The 23,571-nt window shown below is 41.2% G+C and overlaps 1 protein-coding gene across 2 annotated transcripts in view; it reads left to right on the plus strand.

The window, feature by feature from the left end:
• The window catches only part of LOC110449829 (transmembrane protein 135-like), a 219,296-nt gene that overhangs the window by 194,831 nt on the left and 894 nt on the right, over nt 1–23,571 (plus strand). For both annotated transcript variants that reach the window (XM_021496946.1, XM_021496945.1), the window contains exons 7-12: nt 8,186–8,224; nt 8,489–8,684; nt 13,906–14,073; nt 16,759–16,899; nt 18,002–18,100; nt 19,228–19,295. In XM_021496946.1, coding sequence (XP_021352621.1) covers nt 8,186–8,224; nt 8,489–8,684; nt 13,906–14,073; nt 16,759–16,899; nt 18,002–18,100; nt 19,228–19,295 — 711 coding nt within the window. The remainder of the gene's footprint in view (nt 1–8,185; nt 8,225–8,488; nt 8,685–13,905; nt 14,074–16,758; nt 16,900–18,001; nt 18,101–19,227; nt 19,296–23,571) is intronic.

Consider the following 23,571-nt stretch of genomic DNA (forward strand, 5'->3'; position numbering starts at 1 on the left):
TTAAACAACTTCTTCTGAATAACCAAGAGGCCTAGGATAATGCCAGTAACATGCTGGATGAAGGACTACCAAGTTTGTTCAAATGAATGACATTGACATATATTCAAGGTCACAGGGGTCAAATATGTTAAAAACCTTTAAACGACTTCATAATAAGCAAAAGACCAAGGGTGATGATATTTGACAAGTGAATGACTTTCGCCCATATTCAAGGTCACAGTGGTCAATATATGTTTAAATCTTTAAATGATTTGTTCTGAATATTTGCCAGAAGCATTCTGGGTTGGAAGACTATAAATTCTGTTCAACCTAATGTCCTTGTTCAACATTCAAGGTCACAGGCATCATAGGTTTAAATCTTTTAATTGGTTCTTATGAATCAAACACTGATATTCTGCCTTTAGCTGTATTTTAGTCCACTTTTAAGATTACAAGTGTGAGATTAATACCAGATGAGCAATGCAGGCCCATTGGGCCTCTTGTTGGTAAGGGGTTAATGGTTGTGTGATTGTTGGTAAGGGGTTAAGGGTTGTGTGATTGTTGGTAAGGGGTCAAGGGTTGTGTGATTGTTGGTAAGGGGTTAAGAGTTGTGTGATTGTTGGTAAGGGGTTAAGGGTTGTGTGATTGTTAGTAAGGAGTTAAAAGTTAAAGGTTGTGTTTTTATTGGTAAGGGGTTGAAGGGTTGTGTGATTGTTGGTATGGGGTTAAGGGTTGTGTGATTGTTGGTAAGGGGTTAAGGGTTGTGTGATTGTTGGTAAGGGGTCAAGGGTTGTGTGATTGTTGGTATTATAGGGATAGAAGGTTGTGTGTTCCTGTGATGGTCTTTAGGGGTCGAGGGTTGTTCCTGTGATGGTCTATAGGGGTTGAGGGTTGTTTGTTCCTGTAATGGTCTATAGGGGTCGAGGGTTGTGTGTTCCTGTGATGGTCTATAGGGGTCGAGGGTTGTGTGTTCCTATGATGGTCTATAGGGGTCGAGGGTTGTTTGTTCCTGTGATGGTCTATAGGGGTTGAGGGTTGTTTGTTCCTGTGATGGTCTAGAGGGGTCGAGGGTTGTGTGTTCCTGTGATGGTCTAGAGGGGTCGAGGGTTGTGTGTTCCTATGATGGTCTATAGGGGTCGAGGGTTGTGTGTGACTGATCATCGTCTGTCACCAGGTAGGGTCAGTGACTGGCACCTCAGCATCCATTCTACTTTTATTACAGATTGGAGATGTAATAAAGTCTCTAGTTTATTGTCATATTGAGCCAGATGTGTGAGAAAATTCTGTGGAGAAGAATAATTTTTCACCAATGTAGCCATGAGTTTGTGTCGGACATGATCCTGTCTGTGATTAATGCGAATCGTTGCTGAGCATCCCCTATAAGAAAGCGTTGGTAGCCATTGTTTACAGTGATGTAATAAAATAAAACCTGCCCCATGAGGATTGGCCGAGTTTGGTTTTCTGTTTCAGTTGATAATGGATTATTGTGCGTAAATGCTTTTCTTCATGCATATTAGAACTATCTCTATTAACAGTTGTAATGTCGGTCCCTGGGGTCCACTAGGACACTCAGCAGCAGTTATGGATGGAACTATGTAATGTTATGTCTGCGTACATCGGCACCACAGCCCTGCCCCAACCATAACTCACCTCTCCCTTCAGTGACGTTAGTCTGCCTCCAGTAACTCTGTGTTCCCTCCAATACTTCCCCTTTCCCCCTGGACATACATCATTATTTTATTGGGGCCTTGAAATTTCCTCCATTTTTAGTTCCAATTATTTCCTAATGAATGATTTGTTGATTGGTGTAAAATTGATGTAAGGTTGTGTTTGTCATGTTAAGGAATGATTAAATATCTTGATACTACAAGTTACAGGTCAGATTTCAAAGGGATGGTAGTTTGTCATTTTACTTTGTTTATAAAAATTAAACAATATCTGAAAAATTTGCTTTTCTAAGCCATTGTCTTTCTTTAAAGTGTATTTCTGTAAGACAAATGTATATATCTTACATATGATGTATGCTATTGTATATTTTTGTGGTATTTTTAGGCCCATGAACTTTAGCTCAAGTGACCTATTGCTATCCGTCTTCGTCCGTCGTCGTCCGTTGTCTGTTAACATTTTACATTTTCAACTTAAGCTGAAATACTATTGAAGGGATTTCATTGATACTTCATGGGAATGTTACTGACATCTCCCTGTCAATGTGTTGTAATTTTTCGGGTTGATCAGAATATTTCCACCATGGCTGCAGTGAAAAACTATTTCAAACTTAAAGTCAAGTTCTACTCGGCCGATTTAATTGAAACTTAGTAGGAATGATCGACTCATGGTCCTTTATAGTGTTGTTATTTTTCGGATCAATCAGAAATCCAATATGGCCACCAAGGCCGCCATTTTGAAAAACTATTTCAAACTTAAAGTCAAGTTCTACTGGGCCGATTTAACTGAAACTTGGTAAGAATAATCAATTCATAGTCATAGAGATATTTTCATATCCCCTGCAACAAAATTAGGAAAAGCGTGGAATCAGGGTATTTGACTACAGAAAAAACTTTGTCAAACACACCATTGTTTAACTTTTCATCAGTGTTTATGTTCCTTTTATTACTTTATTTGGAGATAGAGGGGCTTAAAGTTCTATTTCTAATATCTGGTAGTTTATACAGTTTCTCATAACTGGTAGTTTATACAGTTTCTCATAAATAACTGGTAGTTTATACAGTTTCTATATAACTGGTAGTTTATACAGTTTCTATATAACTGGTAGTTTATACAGTTTCTATATAACTGGTAGTTTATACAGTTTCTATAACTGGTAGTTTATACAGTTTCTATATAACTGGTAATTTATACAGTTTCTATAACTTACAGTTTATACAGTTTCTCTATAACTGGTAATTTATACAGTTTCTATTACTGGTAGTTTATACAGTTTCTATATAACTAGTAGTTTATACAGTTTCTATATAACTGGTAGTTTATACAGTTTCTATATAACTAGTAGTTTATACAGTTTCTATATAATTGGTAGTTTATACAGTTTCTATATAACTGGTAGTTTATACAGTTTCTATAACTGGTAGTTTATACAGTTGTTCATAACTGGTAGTTTATATAGTTTCTATATAACTGGTAGTTTATACAGTTTCTATATAACTGGAAGTTTATACAGTTTCTATATAACTGGTAGTTTATACAGTTTCCATATCACTGGTAGTTTATACAGTTTCTATATAACTGGTAGTTTATACATTTTCCCATAACTGGTAGTTTATATAGTTTCTATATAACTGGTAGTTTATACAGTTTCTATATAACTGGTAGTTTATACAGTTTTTATAAGGTATGTTGATTTGTATCATTTGTTATGCAGTGTATTCAATGTTCTGTAAGTGTATAGTTTTCTGTGTTCTGACTTGATTGAGTTATAGGAATATACCATTTACAGGTTCTTTATGATAAGGTATACGGTAAACTATTATTAGCAATATCATTCTTAAGTTGGAAAAAAGCTTGCTAATTGATGAGCTGTTTCTCCTAATAACTGTTTATAGGAGCAGACATGAAGAACAGATGCAGGCCCTGTTAGCAAGTGAGTGTGCTGTAGAGCCTGTGAGATCAGGCTGACAGAGTGTTGCTTCGGTTATAGGCGTGAAATGATGGGATTAACATTGTAGAGCAACTAGTGGAGGGCCCCACTTACACAAAATCTACCATAATCCTCCTAATTTTGTGAGATAAATTTCTACAGCTGCCTATCAGCGATTGGAATAAAGTAATATTTGTAGCCCTTCAAGTCAAGTAATTGGCCTTAGTTTATGAGATGGTGTTGAATTCAGTGCTGGGGATTTATCACCAGAATGTAAGAGATGGGCCCAAACCTATAGGCAGAAGAGTGCTATGATAGGTAACACACAGGAACCAGGCCGAGAAGGTGTCAGTTAGAATTCTGCACCAGACTGTTGATAAACATGCTCCCTGACATGCTATATGCTGGGAACCAACTGCCGAAGACTTTGTTTTCAAGTAGGCAGATTCTTAGAGAATTTACAAGACAGGTTCTCAGTATACCGAGTATGGCACTGTGTGTCAGATTCCTAAAGACATTATGTACAGTTCACATTGTTTCTGTTACTGGCATACAGAACAAGATATATGATATGGTTAGCGTGTGACTATTCACTAATTTTATATGATTGTATAGGATGATTGTCCATGACTGTTTATCCATCAATATACATATGTAGATCAAGTTATTACTTGGACCAAACTTCAGAACAAATCTGGGTCAGATTCATTTGATTATTAACCTAGAAGATATGTAATACCATGCTGTACTTTAGTTTGTCTGGTGTTCAACATTTTGGTAACAGCGTTGATCAAATATTGACAGGTCCAAAGGCGATCATGGCGACTGATCTCAGGAACCCATTTTATAATGCAACCCCACTGGAAAGTCAGCTCCCATTATATTGTGCTACCCCACTGGAAAGTCAGCACCCATTATATTGTGCTACCCCTATGGAAAGTCAGCTTCCATTATATTGTGCAACCCCGCTGGAAAGTCAGCACCCATTATATTGTGCAACCCCACTGGAAAGTCAGCTACCATGTTATAGTGCTAGTCCAATGGAAAGTCAGCACCCATTAGATTGTGCAACCCCACTGAAAAGTCAGCACCCATGTTTTAGTGCCACCCCACTAGAAAGTCAGCTCCCATGTTATAGTGCTAGTCCAATGTAAAGTCAGCTCCCATTATATAGTGCTACCCCACTGGAAAGTGAGGACCCATGTTATAGTGCCACCACACTGGAAAGTCAGCTACCATGTTATAGTGCTACCTCACTTGAGAGTCAGAACCCATTTTATAGTGCAAACCCACTGGAAAGTCAGATACCATGTTATAGTGCTACCTCACTTGAGAGTTAGCACCCATTTTATAGTGCTACCTTACTTGAGAGTCAGAACCCATTTTATAGTGCAAACCCACTGGAAAGTCAGGAACCATGTTATAGTGCCGCCCCACTGGAAAGTCAGATACCATGTTATAGTGCTAGTCCACTGGAAAGTCAGGCCCCATGTTATAGTGCTAGCCCACTGGAAAGTCATGACCCATGTTTTAGTGCCACCCCACTAGAAAGTCAGCTCCCATGTTATAGTGCCACCACACTGGAAAGTCAGCCCCCATTTTATAGTGCCACCCCACTAGAAAGTCAGCTCCCATTTTATAGTGCAAACCCACTGGAAAGTCAGGTCCCATGTTATAGTGCTAGCCCAATGGAAAGTCAGATCCCATTATATTGTGCACCCCCACTGGAAGGTCAGCTCCCATTATATAGTGCTACCCCACTGGAAAGTGAGGACCCATGTTATAGTGCCACCCCACTAGAAAGTCAGCTCCCATGTTATGGTGCCACCCCACTGGAAGGTCAGCTCCCATTATATTGTGCAACCCCACTGGAAAGTCAGCTTGCATTTTATAGTGCTAGTCCAATGGAAAGTCAGCTCCCATTATATTGTGCAACCCCACTGGAAAGTCAGGACCCATGTTATAGTGCCACCCCACTGGAAAGTCAGCACCCATGTTATAGTGCCACCCCACTGGAAAGTCAGCACCCATTTTATAGTGCTAGTCTAATGGAAAGTCAGCTCCCATTATATTGTGCAACCCCACTGGAAAGTCAGGACCCATGTTATTGTGCCACCCCACTGGAAAGTCAGCACCCATGTTATGGTGCCACCCCACTGGAAAGTCAGGACCCATGTTATAGTGCCACCCCACTGGAAAGTCAGCTCCCATTTTATTGTGCAACCCCACTGGAAAGTCAGGACCCATTTTATAGTGCTAGTCCACTGGAAAGTCAGGACCCATGTTAAATGGCATCCTACTTAAAAGTTAGCACCCATTTTATAGTGCCACCCCACTGGAAAGTCAGCACCCATTTTATAGTGCTAGTGCAATGGGAAGTCAGCTCCCATTATATTGTGCAACCCCACTGGAAAGTCAGCACCCATGTTATAGTGCCACCCCACTGGAAAGTCAGCACCCATGTTTTAGTGCCACCCCACTGGAAGGTCAGGACCCATGCTATAGTGCTACCTCACTTGAGAGTCAGAACCCATTTTATAGTGCTACCTCACTTGAGAGTCAGGATTTATTTTATAGTGCTACCTCACTTGAGAGTTAGCACCCATTTTATAGTGCTACCTCACTTGAGAGTCAGAACCCATTTTAAGAGCTGGGGTAAAGGAGAAGCAGTACATAAGGGCTTTTGTTTTAGGTGACAGCTGGCAGGTGTATTGGGCAGAGGACATAGCTGGAGAAATGTTTTACGAGGAAGGGGGACAAGAATCCGGACTCTAGGAGGAGGTTTAGAGAATAGGGAGGGGGACAAGAATCCGGACTCAAGGAGGAGGTTTAGAGAATAGGGAGGGGGGCAAGAATCCGGACTCAAGGAGGAGGCTTAGAGAATAGGGAGGGGGACAAGAATCCGGACTCAAGGAGGAGGGTTAGAGAATAGGGAGGGGGACAGGTATCCAGACTCTGAGTGTGAGGAAAGTGTTTTCAAGGGTTGTACTCAATGTTGATGAAGTGAAGGGGTGCGGTAACCTGTAGTATTTGGGGGCCAGCCAAGTTGTGGTTTCAGCAGTGTGTACACAGCTTCCTGATTCTCCAATTACTTATCTGACTGGGGCCGGGGCTTACCTTGTATCAGAGGACATGTGTAGAGGTAATTGGCTGACTTGTTGGTGCTGTAACTCGGATTTATGGGGAGGGGGTGAAATGTTGATATGTACAGGGGCGGTTGTGATGGATGTCAGAGAGATATTATGACACATTACCTGATGGAGCACAAAGATTTTCCACAAATATATAATCTGGTGTATTCTTGGATAACCTGTTACATCACTAGAACATTCCTGCTCTGAGAACTAAAAATGATGAGTGATAATGACATTATGTAGGGGAAGTGCCACAGTTACAGACTGCTAAGGCTTATCATTCACTCACACAAACACTTACTTGTCCGACTTAGTCAAGGTCAGCAGAGTCAATCAAGGTCATCCGTTTACTAGCCTGTAACATGTTGGTTAACACAGGGTGATTTCTGTACTCTTATCTCAATTAAGGTGTACTTTTAGTGAATCATCCCTCTATTTATAGACTTTCTATCTTTCCTACTGACAGTTACTGGATTTCAGTTGTTAAATCCCATTAAACATTCATTAGTATAATCAGCATCCTAGACTTGCTGAAGTCCCCTGATTAATGATTCGGCCTTTATTTTTAAATGAAATAGTACTAAAATTACTGTTTTAAGTTCTGACTCTCTGATGTTGATTGATGGAAAATTGTAGAATTTTTGTTTGAAATACTAATTGCTGCAGATCTTAGTTAATGGTGTTATTGGTTTGGGTAATGTTGCAATGATGTGATTATCATTTGGCACATACACATAACTTTTTTAAGATGTGTTAGAAAAAGAAAAAAAAATGTGTTAGTGTGTATGGTCGTATGCACATTTTGGATTACACCTATTCCTAGATGTGTTTTGTGACTAAAAGGTGTGTTGTGAAACAATGCCAGTTAACTATATAACACCAGTGGTAGGACGCCGGGCTCGTGACCGAAGGGTTGCAGGTTCGAGTCATGGCATGGCACTATGTTGTATCTTTGAGCAAGATAGTTTACTGTGTGTTCCAGTCTACTCAGCTGTAAATGAGTATGTGGTTGGGCAGTGCTAGAATTGTAGAATTCTAGCTGTGAGCGCTGAAATGGCAGCACCTGGCAGCACCGGTTGTATGCTCCCCAGGGAGTTGAAAAAGATATTGGCTGGTTGCAAAGGCCCTTTAACCACAGATAATAATTTGTGAACCTGCTTTGAGATGACCTACGATCTACGTTTGTGATAAAGTGGTATATAAGTACCTCAAGACCATGGTATGGGGTCAAAGTTCAGGTAAATTTTGTCAGAACTGTTGTTTCCGATTGTGCCAAGATTTTGTTATGGAATTATATAGATGAGCCTATACAGGTTACAGGTTGTGTATCAAAAAGTTGTACAATTTACAGTATCCAATGTCCTTCAATATAATTGGCTGGTTCTATGAACAAACTGTACCTCATTTACATATCTCTTCTATTCTTTGATGTGGTATAGTGCTATTCATATAATGAATTGTTTTCCATTATTTTCAGGAGGAATAGCCTGCCATCCTCTACAATATCAGCTTTCAGGTAAATATCGGGTCATATGAAGTATGAACCAATTATACAGTACCTGAGAGTAATTATAATTATCACCTTAAAATGCATCTATTTCCAGATTTTTCACCCCAGTTTAAATTCTTTTTCATTTAGCGACAATGTAAGATTAAAACTTTCGGAGGCATTTTTGAATGTTTGAAAGAAGCAAGTGAATTAACACCAAAGTAAATTTCACTGTTACATATCTTTTAAAATAGTTTTCTGTATGTACATTATGTCTGATGTATCCCTTAGGTTTCTGGTGGGCAAGGATGAGCTACCAGCCTCAGTTTTGGATGAGGAACCAACAGTCCGACCTTCCTCCCAGTCCCGAATCATAGGAAGGGGCACTCGATTCACCACCCTGCAACCTGTTCTGTCCTGGCTACAAAACCAGTCTAAACATCGTCTATGTAAACACCACCATAGCTGTGTTTACTATGTACTCAAGGCTAGTCCTGTCTCAATAATTCTTATCAATCAATAAATCCATCAATCATTAAGTGAATGAATCAGTCATGTCAATCATCAGTCAGTGTTTACTATCAATGCCACAAATCATGGAATACAATCACAGTACAAGCCATATACATGTTTCATATAACAAATAGTAATGATGTCCAGACAAACTTAACTACAGAGACACAATAAGTACGACATATCTATAAATAGGTACTTTATATATTTTACAACAAGTTTCTCCAACTTCTATTAATCAGTCTTGTTCGAAGTGCGCTAACGGTCTTCATGTGGGAAGAAACTGGAGTGTACAGAGAAAAACTAACTGGTCAGCAAGTGACCCAAGTATCTTTTCACATCCAATTGGGGAATCAAAACCCAGCTGTCTTAAATGGTGATTGGCTATTGCGCTATCTTCTGCACCACCTGACCACCTAGCTAATTATAGACAAATCTATACCTACATACAACAGTAGATCTATATTTACAGTTTCAAAAATAAAGTACCAGCTGAAAGTATGCATCATTTGCAAAACAACAATAGTTTTGCAATAAGAACTGAATAGCAGGTAATATACCAAAAACTTGGTAACAGGGTTAAATGCCTTAAGGTCGACCCGGCCAAGTTCAATGACCACTTTCAGCGGATTCCATTTGGCCGAGTTATGGCCCCTTGATTAATGAAAAACATCAATATCTGCAGTTTCCGCTTAGCCAAATTCCTTCAAACTTGATAACAATATTTGTGTTCCTCTGTCTTTCCACCCATCTTGGGCACTCTTTGGTTTTCATGTGATAATTGCTGTAGATATTGTGCAGATATTTCAACCAAATTCCGTATGCACATCTGACTCATGCTAAGTTTGCCAACCGATGTGATTTGTGCATATTTACAATTAGTTTATGAGGTATAATTTTATTTTATTTCAAGTTTCAAACTATACATAATGTCTCAACAGCACGATACTCACATGTTTAACCTAACCTCACCTATGTTTACCTGTAATATGTCCTGAAAGCGGGGGGATATAAATTCCACTAATTTGCTTGTTTTTATTGATGCACAAGTTGGGGATAACTTTGTTCTACAGCCATTGAACCAATCTTACAATAACCTGTGACACTCTTACTTAATAAGCTTGATTAGCTCATACCTGTCAGGTGAACAGAATAAGCTTGGAGTCGTGTGTTTGATTAACTCATACCTGTCAGGTGAACAGAATAAGCTTGGAGTCGTGTGTTTGATAAGCTCATACCTGTCAGGTAAACAGAATAAGCTTGGAGTCGTGTGTTTGATTAACTCATACCTGTCAGGTGAACAGAATAAGCTTGGAGTCGAGTGTTTGATTAACTCATACCTGTCAGGTGAACAGAATAAACTTGGAGTCGTGGTGTGTTTGATAATAAGCTCATACCTGTCAGGTGAACAGAATAAGCTTGGAGTCGTGTGTTTGATTAGCTCATATCTGTAAGGTGATTAGAATAAGCTTGGAGTCGTGTGTTTGATTAACTCACACCTGTCAGGTAAACAGAATAAGCTTGGAGTCGTGTGTTTGATTAACTCATACCTGTCAGGTAAACAGAATAAGCTTGGAGTCGTGTGTCTGATTAGCTCATACCTGTAAGGTGAACAGAATAAGCTTGGAGTCGTGTGTTTGATTAACTCATACCTGTAAGGTGAACAGAATAAGCTTGGAGACGTGTGTTTGATTAACTCATACCTGTAAGGTGAACAGAATAAGCTTGGAGACGTGTGTTTGATTAACTCATACCTGTAAGGTGAACAGAATAAGCTTGGAGACATGTGTTTGATTAACTCATACCTGTCAGGTGAACAGAATAAGCTTGGAGTCGTGTGTTTGATAAACTCATACCTGTGCAGGTGAACAGAATAAGCTTGGAGTCGTGTGTTTGATTAACTCATACCTGTCAGGTGAACAGAATAAGCTTGGTGTCGTGTGTTTGATTAGCTCATACCTGTCAGGTGAACAGAATAAGCTTGGAGTCGTGTGTTTGATTAGCTCATACCTGTCAGGTGAACAGAATAAGCTTGGAGTCGTGTGTTTGATTAGCTCATACCTGTCAGGTGAACAGAATAAGCTTGGAGTCGTGTGTTTGATTAACTCATACCTGTCAGGTAAACAGAATAAGCTTGGAGTCGTGTGTTTGATTAACTCATACCTGTCAGGTGAACAGAATAAGCTTGGAGACGTGTGTTTGATTAACTCATACCTGTCAGGTGAACAGAATAAGCTTGGAGTCGTGTGTTGGATTAACTGATACCTGTCAGGTCAACAGATCTTGTCCCGCCCAGTAGTTTTGCTCAGGACCCGCTGAAGAGTCTGTATCAGCTGAAGTGACAACAGTGCTGGTTGTACAGAGCAACTGACATATCTTCCTGCACATTGCCCTAAGTACTCTAGCTATAAAAATGGGTACCGGCTTTTGAAGGGCAACTTTCTCTGAATTAATTGAAATCCAGCGTGAAACATGAAAGATTAACTTGACATCATTAGGGTACACAATCTTCTCAACCCTCGCAAGCCATTAGCATCAGAAAGACATTGCTATGCAATTAAGGTGTTTGGGTAAGATGTACTTTAGGTTTGGCCATTACACGGTTTTCTATTGATACAATGTCCGGGTAGCGTGTGTACAACCGGTGAATGTGCAGAGTTAGTGGTTTTGACCCTGTCTTGGTGTGAGGTGTTGTCAATTACTACACATTTCATAGTTCTCAATTCTTGTCAAACACATAATCAATGGCCACTCTCCATCATAAGGCCAGCTTTATGGACCAGAGTGGAATAGGTCAACATCTTCATCCTACCTGACCGTGCTGACTTTGTGAGTGAAGTTGGAGACAGTTGCTAATGCACTGAATGCCTGATTAGACTTTAGCTGTTTGATTGTCTACGTTAATGTTGGGATGGTACAGCAGAAAGGACAAGTGATTAGCAATGGCTAATTGTGGACATTCAATGCTTAAAACATTGGAAGTGCATTACAGTCATTGGCTCTGGTGGGAAATTCTGTTTGTGTTCTTTAAAAACATCCTGTGGATTTTTTTGTCGAGAGATATCCAGTGACTGTCCCTAGAAGACATCATGTGTTTGTTTTTGTCGGGAGATATCCAGTGACTGTCCCCAGAAGACATGCTTTGTTTGTTTTTGTAGAGAGATATCCAGTGACTCTCCCCAGAAGACATCCTTTGTTTGTTTTTGTCGGGAGATATCCAGTGACTGTCACCAAAAGACATCCTTCGTTTGTTTTTGTCGAGAGAGATATCCAGTGACTCTCCCCAGAAGACATGCTTTGTTTGTTTTTGTCGAGAGATATCCAGTGACTCTCCCTTAAAGACATTCTTTGTTTGTTTTGTCGAGAGATATCCAGTGACTCTCCCCAAAAGACATTCTTTGTTTGTTTTGTCGAGAGATATCCAGTGACTGTCACCAGAAGACATTCTTTGTTTGTTTTTGTCGGGAAATATCCAGTGACTGTCCCCAGAAGTCTGTCCCAAGGAGATATCCTGTCTCTTTAATGAGGAGCTATACAGTGTCTGTCCCTAGGAGATATTCTGTTTCTTTAATCAGGAGATATCCTGTCTCTGTCCTGTGTAGATATCCAGTGTCTGTCCCAAAGAGATATCCTGTCTCTTTAATCAGGAGATATTCATTGACAGTCTTCAGGAGATATCCTGTCTCTGTCCTAAGTAGATATCCAGTGTCTACCCCAAGGAGATATCCTGGTATATTTTTGTTTTGTTACAATGTTACATGTCCAGAGCATATAGCAATGTTTGAATCGGAAGGTTCATGTTTGATTACCATTTTCTTCCTGGAGTTAATTGTGATACTAATCGAGATTAATTAATTCTTATTGTAGGAATCTGGCCTGTGAGCACATGCCATGGTGCCTTGGCCATCTACATTTCCTTGAAACATCTTCTTAAGAGTTATAAGGCATATGACTTCCTCTTATGAACTATAAGGCCTTGAGTTGTAATGTTGGGTTGGTAGCTTGCTGGTGACAGGCTACTACATTTACATATGATATAAACATAAAACACCTTTTAAATGATTAAAAAGATCTAGAATCATGGTATTTGCTGGTTTGTAGCTTGAGAGGCTGAATGTTTTTCAAATTAAAAAAAAATATTACCTGGACTTTTATGGCCAAATAGGTAAAATGTGTTAATTTATTCTGGTAAGGAGCTTTAAAGCAAAATAATTCTGTACAATTTTCAAATATCACTACCACATTTCATCACAAACACCTACACTAGACAATATCAAAGTATGCAATGTTATATATATGTGTTGATATGAAATAATAATGAAATGGAAAGAAACCCTTAGCAAATGTCACTGGTCTAAATAAAAAATCATTTTCCTAAAAAGAAGAGATCTAAATGTATTATATATTTTTTTGGAATTTCTTTGAAAGTTTTAATAATCAGAAGATAGCACTTGTCATTACTGTCAATACTTTCTCCATCTTGGTCTGGACTATAGAAATGTCCAGCATGTGATGAGGAACTTTTTATCGTGCATTGATGGGCCGACCAGTTGACCGTGCAGTAATAAACCTAATGGATACACATCCGGAAAATTGGCCAATGATAATATTGGAATCAATATTTATGTGTTATTGTCATGCTGGGCCATCGTTAGATTGTTCTGCGCCTATCTTTACTTACTTTCACTACCATTAAGGCTGTAATTTGTCCGGAAGAGTTGAGTCCATATAACACTGATGTACTTCATGGCCTAAGTCCATTTCTGTAAATCCAAATCATATGATTCTGATGCAGCTAACATGGTTTGTGTAGGAAGGGAGACAACTCCTACACTGAATACTTACTGTATGTGAATTCAGACACTATTACACACAGATAAATATTTATTTTACAGGTTTTATCATTAACAAATGTGTAAAAAAACAATTCAACAGAATTTGAATTCCTGAAACGTGAAGTAGTACCGAAGCGACTTCTTTTGTTCAGTTGACGTTGATTATAACAGTTCTGTTGCCTGAAAAATGAAAATTAATAATACATCATATGTACATGTATTATAAAAAAGTTACATTCATACATTGGTAATTCTGAATCAGAATATCACTTGATATAATACTTGTTATGTTTATCATGATCATACTTATAGTAACCTGCCATCAGAACAATTTTATCTATTACATTGTTTACATTACAGGGGTTCACTAAGATGTTTGGATTAGGCTTTGTGATCCAGGGAGGAATCAAGGTTGTCAGCGCCCTGCCTAGGCTTGTCAAAAATCCGAGTGCTCTCCTCCAGGCTGTCAAACACCGTGACAACTTCAAACTAGCAGCATTCTTAGGATGCTTCAATGCTGTATTCAGGGTAGGATGTCACTGTGTCCTTTGTATTTCAGAATAACATTAGGAATGTTATGTGATTGGAATCTTTTAAGTCACATAAACGAGAACTAATAAAAAAAAGAACAAGATCTAATGTAATAGGAAATAACAAGATCTAATGTAATGGGAAATAACAAGATCTAATATAATGGGAAATAACAAGATCTAATATAATGGGAAATAACAAGATCTAATATAATGGGAAATAACAAGATCTAATGTAATGGGAAATAACAAGATCTAATGTAATGGGAAATAACAAGATTTAATTTAATGGGAAATAACAAGATCTAATGTAATGGGAAATAGCCAGATCTGATGTAAAAGGAAATCACAAAAACAAATGTAAGGGCAAATAACCAGATAAAATGTAATGGGAAAATAACCAGATTTGATGTAGTGAAAAATCACAAGAACTTAACCAGATCTATTGTAAGGGGATATAACTAGACCTACTGTAAGGGGACATAACTAGATCTACTGTAAGGAGACATAACTAGATCTACTGTAAGGGGACAAAGCCAGACCTACTGTAAGGTGACATAACTGGATCTACCGTAAGGGGACATAACTAGATCTACAGTAAGGGGACAAATCTAGATCTACTGTAAGAGGACATAACTAGATCTACTGTAAGGGGACATAACTAGATCTACTGTAAGGGGACATAACTAGATCTACTGTAAGAGGACATAACTAGATCTACAGTAGAGGACATAACTAGATCTACTGTAAGGTGACATAACTAGATCTACTATAAGAGGACATAACTAGATCTTCTGTAAGGGGACATAACTAGATCTACTGTAAGAGGACATAACTAGATCTACAGTAAGGGGACAAAGCTAGATCTACTGTAAGGTGACATAACTAGATCTACTGTAAGGGGACATAACTAGATCTTCTGTAAGGTGACATAACTAGATCTACTGTAAGGGGACAAAGCTAGATCTACTGTAAGGGGACATAACTAGATCTACTATAAGGGGACATAACTAGATCTACTGTAAGGGGACATAACTAGATCTACTGTAAGGGGACATACCTAGATCTACCGTAAGGGGACATAACTAGATCTACTGTAAGGAGACATATATAACTAGATGGCCTCAGACCACAATTTATTATGCCCCCGCCATAAAAAATGGGGGGCCATATAGTGTTGTCCGTGTTGTGTCGCGTCCCGTCCCGTCCCGTCCCGTCCTGTCCTGTCCCGTCTCGATTCAATGTAAACACCCGTCCTGTCGCGTCCCGTCCCGACTCAATGTAAACACTTACGCAACTTCATTCTTTGACAGATTTTGGTTAAACTTTATACAAAGGTACAACCCTCAATAAAATGGGGGAGGGGGCATATTGTGTTGCCCATGTCCGTCCCGTCCCTTCCCATCCTGATTCAATGTAAACACTTAGCAACTTCATTCTTTCACGGATTTAGGTCAAACCTTATACAAAGGTCAAGTATGAATATACTTCTGACATCATTGTGTTTCAGGGATCCAAGTCCAAGGTCACACTTGCTATATATAGAAAATCATCAATTGATTCAATTTAAACACTTAGCAACTTCATTATTTCATGGATTTTGGTCAAACTTTATGCAAAGGTCAAGTATGATTATACTTCGGACATTGTTGTGTTTCACGGTTCCAATGTCAAGGCCAAGGTCACTGTTGCTATATATAGAAAATCATCAACTGATTCAATTTAAACACTTAGCAACTTAATTTTTTCACAGATTTTTGGTCAAACTTTATTTAGGTCAAATATGAGTATCCCTCTGACATCCTAGTGTTTCAGGATGGTAATAACATACAGAAAAAAACATATGAATATTAAAATCAACTTATCAACTTTAAGTGTAGTACCTTGTGTGTGTGCATGTTTCAGGGTATCAAGATCAAAGTGGTTGTAACTTTTTATAGAACACTGAAACTAATTTCACATGGCAGCGAGGGCATTTATGTCTTACAGACATTTTCTAGTTCTACTATATGTTACTACCAAAAGAAAAAAGGAATTAAAATGATTTAAAACTTTGCGCAGGGTCTGGTTCCTATTTCATATTGTAGTTCTATTCAAACAGAACCTACAGAGAGCTTGAGAGTACCTCATGACCGGCAATTAATGGATGTCACTACGTGGTACCCTGCATATATAGGGGAAATTACCAAACATCACAAAATATCAATGTGCAAGCCTCGCCACTCATTGTGTCCTCATTACTGTAAATACAAACTTGCAAACTGTGTGAAAAAAAAATTCACTAGAATAGATATTGTTGAACAATTCTTTGTAAAAAAAATGTACAGATCTGTCTTAGATCGGACAGGAACAAGTATTAAGTTACTGACCTGAAATATCCTTATGCACTACATTCGTGTACAACGACCTGGAAGTGTATTTGTGGTCCAAGGCCAGATCTGCTGTAAGGGGACATAACTCGATCTAGCATAAAGGGACACAGGTTTGGTGGGATTGGTATGGGTGTAGTTGACTTTTTTGCAGAAACAAGCTAATTGAATCAGTAATAAAAGATATTTTTATTGACAGAGGGAGTGTTTCCTCAAGACAGACTAAACTTTGCATGACACTGTTTTAATTTTTTCATTGTATATAATTTTCTGAAATAAAGAAATTGTCATTGTTGAACCCCTCTTGTTGACAGGCTGTAAACTGCTGTTTAAGACATATACGTAACAGTGACAGTGATATACATGGTCTACTGGCGGGGGTCCTGGCCGGCTGGTCTATGCTGTGGTACAAGAGTGTCACTGCTGCCCTCTATACTGCCTTTAAACTTGCAGAGGTAATTTTCATTTTGTCTCTATAATATTTGTTTTTATTGAATTTTACCTTATTACCAATGGGAAAGAACAAATGGGAAAAGGAACCAATATTTCAAATTCTTCTCCAGGCTCAGATGCACTACAATTAATTACCCCCGGGTCATCCATTCATCCTTGAGGAGGGAGTAATTATTTACTAGAGTTTATATAGGTAAATAACACTTTCAGTTATAATTGGTCCATTTTCAGCAGGAAATTATTCAGACTTGGTTGGAACATTTGTGATGAGATGGCAATGAGATGATATTTTAAATTAAGATATAAACTTGCCCAAGGGGCTGAAAGGGTGAGGTCCAAAATGGGTAAAATATAGTTAAACAGTTCAAAATCTGCTTCGTCAGACGTACTACAATCAAATACTCGTCATTGATGGAAAGAGCCTTAGGTGAATTAACTAAATTGTAAATTTCATAACCCCTATGTTATCTGCTCTCCCTCAGGGAGAGGGTAAATTTACTCTAGTTTATCTAGTTAAATAACATTTTTGGGTATATTTTGTCTACTCTTAGAAAGAAACTATTCAAACTTGGTTGGCATAGTTATGATGAAATTGAAATCAAATAGTATCAGAAAGTGAGGTCATGACCTACCCCAGAGGTTGGCCAAAGAGGAATATTGGCTAAATGTACTATTCAAATAAATCATTTTGCTATTGAGAAATATAATATCTATTGTCATATAGAACAATTAAAGGTGTCCTTTGTCTTACAGCGTTAGTTAATCCAGGCCTCGTATAGAACAATTAAAGGTATCCTTTGTCTTACAGTTTTAGTTAATCCAGGCCTCATATAGAACAATTAAAGGTGTCCTTTGTTTTACAGTGTTAGTTAATCCAGGCCTTGTATAGAACAATTAAAGGTATCCTTTGTTTTACAGTTTTAGTCAATCCAGGCCTCGTACAGAAAATTTTTGTAACTAATCATGTCTTAAGCAAGTGATAAATTATATTGATAGAATTTTATTCATCCAGAAAAACAAATTTCCAACAACAATATGTTGTGACTCAGGAGGACATACAAACATACACTGTACTAGTTGATTGTCTACTGTTTTGTGTTACAGGTTCTGTACTTTAAAGGAATTGAGAAGAATTTGGTGCCTTATATAAGATGTGCTGATATTATCATATATTCCATTTCCACTGCCTTTGTTTTTCACACTGTAAGTATAATGTAGAGTGTACCATCAGGATGTTCAGACCTTTAAAAATCAATAACAACTCAGTGTTCAGTAAATATCTCAGATATATTTACTTACAAGAATGAAATTTATAACAAAAGGTTTGAGAGTTTAAAGTATTATGATTTGAAAGACTGATAGAAAATATAAATAAAATAATCAATGAAGTAGGCTCATCACAGTCATTCAGGTATGGTTAAGTTGGTAGAGTATCTGCCCTTATAGTCAAAACGATCAAAAGTGTCAAACTGTCAGATGATCATGAGCACTGCCATGTTCAAAAGGCCTGCTTATAAACTGCTCTTTGTCACAGAGATGCTTGATACTGTGTACCTGGACATTTTCACTGCAGTTTAATTTTTGCCCCTTTTTATACGCCCGTCAAAGACGGGGACGTATTATGTTATCACGTGAGCGGGCGGGCATGCAAACGATGTCCGCTCGATATCTCGAGTAATTATTAACGGATTTTCTTCAAACTTCACAACAAGGTTAATTACCATGAAGGCTCGGACAAGTTCGATAACCGCCATTATCCGACCATAATTCGTGGAGTTATTCCCCTTGGTTTCATTAATGCGATGCATGCGTTACATGATGTTGTATTGCACTCATTGATCTACCAGTTATGTTGAATGATTTCTCTTTTAATATCAATTACTCACAAATACTTCATAGATTTCAATCATACAAACAACTGCTCATTCAATGTGTGACGGGTGTATTATATACCGCTCGCGGTAACCTTGTTGCCCTCTGTGTAAGTTTACCATTACAACAAACATTAACAATTGTGAAGAGCGAAAATCAAAACTGTGCAAATATGGATTTTACCAGTGAAGGACGAAAGTTTGACTGGACGAATATTTCCTGGTATACAGTAGAGCATAACTGTATCTGTATGTCTCAATAAGTTGTTTATTTCTTGACTTCCAATCAAAATACTTAAGAGCTTTGTCTACTTGAAGAAACTTTGCTGGTGCCTGTTTAATAGAAAAGAAACTCTGCTGGTGCCTGGTTAATAGAAAAGAAACTTTGCTGGTGCCTGATATTGAAGTCAGAACTGGATTATTCTTTCACTCTTTGTATGATCTTTGTTGTCATTATAGGCAGTTGTTGAGCCCCACAATCTGCGACCAGCCTACTGGAACTTCCTACTCAGAGTCACAGACAACAAGTAAGTAACTATATATTAGCTCTGCATCTGATTTATATAAGGTCCTTTAACAGTGTCTGATCCGGGGGAGTTCTTGAAGCTCTTGCCTAAGGAATTTTCTGTAAAAGCCATGTATTTTTCTCATTTGTACTATCACCACCACCAACCACCACCACCACCACCACTTCCATCCCCAACCACCACCACCACTACCATCCCAACCACCACCACCAACCACCAACCCAACAACCACCACCAACCACCACCACCACTACCATCCCCAACCACCACCACCACCACTACCTTCCCCAAACACCACCACCATCCCCAACCACCACCACCATCACCACCACCACTACCATCCCCAACCACCACCACCACCACTACCATCCCAACCACCACCACCACCACTACCACTACCATCCCAACCACCACCACCACCACCACCACCTACACCACCTACACCACCACCACCACCACTACCATCCCCAACCACCACCACCACCACCAACACCACCACCACCACCACCACCACTACCACTACCATCCCAACCACCACCACCACCACCACCACCAACCCAACAACCACCACTAACCACAACCACCACTACCTTCCCCAAACACCACCACCACTACCATCCCCAACCACCACCACCACCACCACCTCTACCAACACTACCAACACTACCATCACCAACAACCACCAACCACCACTACCATCCCCAACCACCAACATCACCACCACTACTTCCACCATTACCGTCCCCAACCACCACCAACACCACCACTACCATTCCAACCATCACCACCACCACCACCACCACCACCAACCCAACCACCACCACCAACCACCACCACCACTACCTTCCCCAAACACCACCACCACTACCATCCCCATCCATCACCACCACTACCACCCCAACCACCACCACCACCACCACCACTAACACCACCTCTACCAACACTACCATCCCCAACCACCAACAACCACCACCACCACAACCTTCCCCAAACACCACCACTACCATCCCCAACCACCACCACCACCACTACCTTCCCCAACCACCACCACTACCATCACCAACAACCAACAACCACCGCTACCATCCCCAACCACCAACATCACCACCACTACTTCCACCATTACCGTCCCCAACCACCACCAACACCACCACTACCATTCCCAACCATCACCACCACTACCACCTCAACCACCACCACCAACACTACCAACACTACAATCCCCAACCACCACTACCATCCCCAACCATCCCCAACCGGCAGCACCACCACTACCTTCCCCAACCACCACCACTACCATCACCAACCACTGCTACCATCCCCAACCACCACCATCACCACCACTACTTCCACCATTACTGTCCCCAACCACCACCAACACCACCACTACCATTGCAACCATCACCAACCACTACCAACCCCAACTACTACCACCCCCATCACCATTACCACCACCACTACAATCCCCAACCACCACTACCATCCCCAACCACCACAATCACCACCACTACTTCAACCACCACCATCACCACCATCCCCAACCACCACCACCACCACCACCATTACTTCAACCATTACTGTCCCCAACCACCACCAACCACCACCACCACCACTACCATCCCCAACCATCACCACCACTACCACCCCAACCACCACCACTAACACCACTACCACCCCAACCACCACCATCCCAACAACCACTACCACCAACACTACCAACACTACCATCCCCAACCACCAACAACCACCACCACAACCTTCCCCAAACACCACCACTACCATCCCCAACCACCACTACCATCCCCAACCAGCACCACCACCACTACCTTCCCAACTCACCACCACTACCATCACCAACAACCACCACTACCATTCCCAACTACCACCATTACCACCACTACCATCCCAAACAACCACCACTACCATCCCAAACAACCACCACTACCATCCCAAACAACCACCACTACCATTCCCAACTACCACCATTACCACCACTACCATCCCAAACAACCACCACTACCATCCCAAACAACCACCACTACCATCCTAAACCACCACCCTCATCCACCATCACCACTACCACCCCAACCACCACCACCACTACCACCACCACTACCACCCCCCAACCACCACCACCACCACCGTTATCATCCCTAACCACCACCACCACTTCCACCACTACCAACCCCAACCACCACCAACCTTCACCATCACCACCACTACCATCCCCAACCACCACCACCAACCACCAACACTACCACCACTACCACCACCACCACCACCACCACCACCACCACTACCATTCCCAACCATCACCACCACTACCACCCCAACCACCACCACCAACACTACCAACACTACCATCCCCAACCACCACCACCACTACCATCCCCAACCATCCCCAACCAGCAGCACCACCACTACCTTCCCCAACCACCACCACTACCATCACCAACCACTGCTACCATCCCCAACCACCACCATCACCACCACTACTTCCACCATTACTGTCCTCAACCACCACCAACCACCAACACCACCACTACCATTGCAACCATCACCAACCACTACCAACCCCAACTACTACCACCCCATCACCATTACCACCACCACTACAATCCCCAACCACCACTACCATCCCCAACCACCACCATCACCACCACTACTTCAACCACCTCCATCACCACCATCCCCAACCACCACCACCACCACCACCACCACCACCACCACCACTACTTCAACCATTACTGTCCCCAACCACTACCAACCACCAAAACCACCACTACCATTTCAACCATCACCAACCACTACCAACCCCAACTACTACCACCCCCATCACCATTACCACCACCACTACAATCCCCAACCACCACTTCCATCCCCAACCACCATCACCACCACCACCACTACCTTCCCCAAACACCACCACCACAACCATCCCCAACCACCACTACCATCCCCAACCTCCACCACTACCATTCCCAACTACCACCATCACCACCACTACCATCCCGAACAACCACCAATACCATCTCAAACCACCACCCTCATCCACCATCACCACTACCACCCCAACCACCACCACCACTACCATCGCCACTACCACCCCCAACCACCACCACCACCACCGCTATCATCCCTAACCACCACCACCACCACCACCACCATTTCCACCACTACCAACCCCAACCACCACCAACCATCACCATCACTACCATCCCCAACCACCACCAACATTACCATCCCCAACAACCACCACCACCACTATCATCCCCATCCACCACTTCCATCCCCAACCACCACCACCACCAACACTACCACCACCATCACCAACCACCACCATCCACCACCACCATCCCCATCAACCACCACCACTATCATCCCCATCCACCACTTCCATCCCCAACCACCACCACCAACACTACTTCCACCATCACCAACCACCACCATCCCCAGCGACCCCAACACCGCTACCATCCCCAACCATCACCACCACCACTTCTTCCAACATTACCATCCCCAAACACCACCAACCACCAACACCACCACTACCACTCCAACCATCACCAACCACTACCATCACCATTACCACCACCACCACCATCCCCAACCACTACCATCCCCAGCCATATCCACCACTACTACCACCCCCAACCACCACCACCTCCATCGATCTTTGGATCCACCACTGTTATATGTTCTATAGTTGTGCAGCCTTTAATGATAAAAGCAGTCATCACTTATCTGTACATTAAATATCACACAATATTGTGTCACTGATCCAGGAGAGTTCTTGCCTGAGTATTTTCTATAAAAGCCATGTATTTTTCTCATTTGTACTACCACCACCACCAACACCACTACCTTCCCCAAACACCACTACCACCACTACCATCCCCAACCACCACTACCATCCCCAACCACCACCACTACCATTCCCAACTACCACCATCACCACCACTACCATCGCAAACAACCACCAAAACCACCACTACCATCCCAAACCACCACCTTCATCCACCATCACCACTACAACCCCAACCACCACTACCACCCCCAACCACCACCACCACTATCATCCCTTACCACCACCACCACTACCATCCCCAACCACCAACAACCTTCACCATCACCACCACTACCATTCCCAACCACCACCACCACCATCCCCAACCACCACCACAATCACCACCACCACCACCACTACCATCCCCAAACACCACCACTACTTCAACCACCACCATCCCCAACCACCACCACCACCACCACCCTCCCC

Source organism: Mizuhopecten yessoensis, unplaced genomic scaffold (assembly GCF_002113885.1).
Source record: "Mizuhopecten yessoensis strain PY_sf001 unplaced genomic scaffold, ASM211388v2 scaffold4823, whole genome shotgun sequence".
In the NCBI taxonomy this organism is placed as follows: Eukaryota; Metazoa; Mollusca; class Bivalvia; order Pectinida; family Pectinidae; genus Mizuhopecten; species Mizuhopecten yessoensis.